The 4,080-nt window shown below is 42.6% G+C and overlaps 1 protein-coding gene across 1 annotated transcript; it reads right to left on the reverse strand.

Moving 5' to 3' along the window:
* Window positions 1-304: 304 nt before the first annotated feature.
* On the reverse strand, window positions 305-1,853 carry LOC108012686 (venom allergen-1-like). The gene is made up of 3 exons (XM_017078113.4): window positions 1,622-1,853; window positions 900-1,318; window positions 305-827 (listed from the first exon to the last, which is right to left on the reverse strand). Exons 1-3 carry the CDS (start codon window positions 1,820-1,822, stop codon window positions 602-604), a joined length of 846 nt encoding a protein of 281 aa, XP_016933602.3. The 5' UTR covers window positions 1,823-1,853; the 3' UTR covers window positions 305-601.
* Between the last annotated feature and the right edge of the window lie 2,227 nt (window positions 1,854-4,080).

Here is a 4,080-nt window from a genome sequence, read left to right on the forward strand (position 1 = left end):
AACTACAAATAAATATTAAATAAATTCTGGAAAAAAAATAAACAAAGGTTTTTAAATTATATCCAAATGTTTCGTAATACCTATAATATAAAAATTATAATATGTTTCAGTGTGTCCATTGATAAAAACTATATTTAGTTTTTAAAAGAAATTAATTAGATAGTTATCTTTTATTATAGGAACTTATCAAAATTTGATACCGCAATTAATCACTTCATATTGTTTTGAAATGTTTTAAACAAATTGAAATATGGTATTTCATTTTTATGAATAACTAAAAATCTATACAAAATCCTTTTGTATAATCCTAGTAAGCATCTTTCAAAGCATCGTTATTTTTCGAGATTTTAAGAAACATTTTCGCAGTGTTGCTATTTTTGCCCGGTTGCTATGCAGGTAATTGCACCGCCATCGATACTTCCTGCCAAGCCCGCCAAGGACCTCGGGCCTGGTTCGTCACAGGAAATTGGCAGAAATTCCATTCCGATGGAGTTGTTTGAATTTTGCATGGCCCGGTGGATGGATGGTATTTATGGCCAGGTTTTCGGACGAAACATGGATAAACAAGATGCGTTAATGTGGCTTTCGGTGGAGCAAAAATTCAGCGGAAGAGCTCCGTGGGCGAGCACAAGGACGAGTGCTTCTTGTTGCGACCCGTCTGACATCCTACGGGCCGGAAGCGGTAGATCGGCTGTCCGCAAACCGGACTCCGGGCGTAGTTGCAGGTCAGCTTGAACTGGGTCAGGTTCTTGACCACGTAGCGCAGTCCGGCGCAGCCCACGTGCGAGTTGCCCTCGATGGCCATGACCGCAAAGTGGCGGTACGCTCTATGGAATGGAGAATGAAGTGGTCTCGGCTTACGGATCCCTAAAGGAGGCCTTGTAATGCAGTTAACTTACTTTTGCAGTTTCTCATCGCATGGATACAGCTCCATGTTCGCGGCGGTCATCCTCTCGGACTCTGACCACCAGGTGTTCATGGCAATGGACACGAGTTCGGGGTAGAGCATCTCCATCACTGGCTTCTCCACGCGGCGTGTCATGTTGAACACTATGATATTTTGGCCAGATCGTTGAAACCTATCCGTATTTCGACACTCGTCATGTTTGGCCTGACACATTCTCACATTGAATCCTGCCACGGCAGCCAGGTCCTCGTCCCATTGCATGGCCACCATTCGAGCGGCATGTGGCAGGGTTGAGTCCTTTCCACTGGCTAATAGATACCTCCGCTCATTGTGGTGTTTAAGGATATTATCCGCAAGGATGGTCAAGTTCACAAAGGTAATCTCCTTGGCGGCACAGGTGCGGTGAAGGCTCTGTGAAGGATATATGGGAATTAATATAGGAAATCTAAACAAGGCTCCTATAAGGTATAATTATGGTTTTTCCACAACCCAATCTTCTAGATATCAGAACCTTCAGAAAAGAGCATAGAAATTTTAATCTCAATCCAACAAAGCTCTAAAAAATTAAAAAATGTATAACTCGTCTTAAAGAGATATAAGAAATAACGCCTCTATTATATAGGTAAGTCCTCTGTTAGCTTGTAATCTAAACTTTAACACAGCCTTACAAAATAATAATGATAGTCATGGTATAGGACTTACACTAAACCTTACCTTATAATAGTTTTCGCAGGCCACATGGTGCTGTCCTTTGAGGCACAACTTGGGCTGGCAATAAGGACTCGGCGGCTTAGGAGTCGTTTTCAATATTGTTCTGGTTCCCTCGGTGATCACATCTTCCGGATTTACCGATATCTGACTTGTGGCCCCCCACAATCTGGCGACCAAACAGATCAGCACTATAGAAATCTTCATGGTGGATGGCTTGGCAAAAGCGGACTGTATTGCAAGCCATCGGCAATTCTGGCTTATAAAGCCCAATCAGGTACAAAAAACAGCTGAAAGTTGTTTTTTCCATTAGCCTTATCGATATCTGTTCGCGAGTCGCCATTTAATTGACACAGATATTTTATAAACACAAATTTATGCAGTGAAAAACAGTGCTGCAATTTTTTTGAAGCTGAAGTGGTAAGTGCAAAAATATGTCATGGGTTCGCCATCTACTAGGCTAAAATGGAGATTTAAAAAAATAGTAATTCCTTTTACAATCAGTTTAATAGTGATGTGGAACCACTTGTAGCCCTTTTCGTTTTTTTTTTTTGGTTTATCCATTTTTTTAATGGCTGCTGGCAGCACTGTCACCAAAATCTAATTGTTACTGACATGGGAAAAAGGACAGCGATAGAGCCGACGAAAGAGACGGCGATAGCGTCAAAGAAAGAGACAGCGACAGGCCTTGCCACTTCCCATTGTCAGTCAGTGGGCCACAAAATTGGCCGCGAAAAGTTGTAGCAAACATTCTGTTACCAAAAATGGCTGTCATCATCGTTGTCGCGTTTAACAGCTGAGTGCCTTCAGACTGAGACTCACTTTCGTTGGCTTTAACACTGGGAAAAAAGGGATCTATAAATCATGTTTTAAGAAAGGAGGGAATATTTAAGGGTTTTTGTACGGGACAGATTTTTAAAATGATTTTTAACAATATTTTTAGCACCCGCCTAGCTAAATACATTTGAAGAACTTAGATACGTTACTAATAAGGGTCACAATATATTAAAGTACGATCCTAATTTCTTTGCAAATAGCAACCACTAAATTATTAATAATTCAACATTGATCGTCTTGAAACATTAACATGTTTTTTTAAAGTACATGTTTTTTAAATCAATATCTCCTGTGTCTATAACCCACATTTTTTCCCAGTGAACCGGATGTCAATGCCAATCGCATTAGAGAACATTAAATGCTATTTGGGGGTAACCACACTCGTAGAGACTTTACCAAAAACACACACCCCCGCCGCCTTTTCTCCTTTCCACCGTAAAAGCCTAATAACTCAATATCGCTCAATTGATTAAGGCCAAAGACGCTTTTGCCGGCTTGCCAGCTGAGTCGCCTTAGTCGCTAATTGTCTGACAACTGGGGCCCCAGTTGATTTGCGTGTAATTGGCTCGACATTGAAGTTCCCGGCAACTTACAAGGGACTTAATTAGCCCACCGAGGCGTGGACTTAAAGCCACCGCTTTCTGGCCTTCAAGATGAAGGCCGGAATTATGCGCAATGACTCATACCATTTCCATTTCACCCAAAAAAAAATTATATAAGGCGCGCGTGCACATGTCAAGTGGGCAACTCTGGACGTCTGTCTTGTTTAGTAGGTTGTAAATTTTAATGCAAAAGAGCCACATTTTTTGTGATTTATCGCTTTGGGCCAAAGCAGCTTGAGGAGCCCCAAACCGCCGGGCCAAATCCATGTGAAAAGGGCATGCATTAAACAGCAGACAGGGGGCCAGCCTCTGGCCGGAAGTCCTTCAGCAAGGACTCCTAGATGTGGCCAGCACGCGTGCACCTGTTGCCCCATCCTGCCGCCCATCCTCCTCCTTCTTTTGGCCACAAAGTCAGTTTGTTTTGCGGAAATTTATGGCCTCGAACGGCGGTGGCCAAGGCAAATACAATTTTTGTGCCCCGGGCCCCGTGTCTATAATTTATTTTTAATAGAGAGACAACTTTCTTTTGCGGGCTGCCCCATAAATTTGTGCGGTATCAAAGAAAGCAGAAGTTGGGGATCGGCGGTGGAATTAATATGCAAGCGTTTTGCATTTAAAATGTCATTATCGGTGGGTAGACGACTAAAGCCTTTGTGTTTCTGCTATCTATATATGGCTATATCCCCCGGTATGTATACACACGTACTGTATAGCTGGTATCTGGACAATACATCCGGCTCTGCTGTCAGAATTGTGCAATTGAATAATCAAATTGAATGGCCACAATTGTCCGTGTGTGTGGGTATCCGAGTTGATTTATTGGCCAGGCCAAAGCCGCAGTCGGGTTTTGGCCATAACTCAAAGCGAGCTACTTGGACCACAAATATTTGCTAATGAAAATTGGGGGAGTGGCCAGCAGGGGGCGTTAAGGATGTTTGAGGTTTTTTGGGGGTGTGGGGGGGTGAATCTCGAGATCCAGAACCGTGTCAAAGGATTGCCAGCCATCAATATGCGCATAAAGTTCAA

This window comes from Drosophila suzukii, chromosome 3 (genome assembly GCF_043229965.1).
Source record: "Drosophila suzukii chromosome 3, CBGP_Dsuzu_IsoJpt1.0, whole genome shotgun sequence".
Lineage (NCBI taxonomy): Eukaryota > Metazoa > Arthropoda > Insecta > Diptera > Drosophilidae > Drosophila > Drosophila suzukii.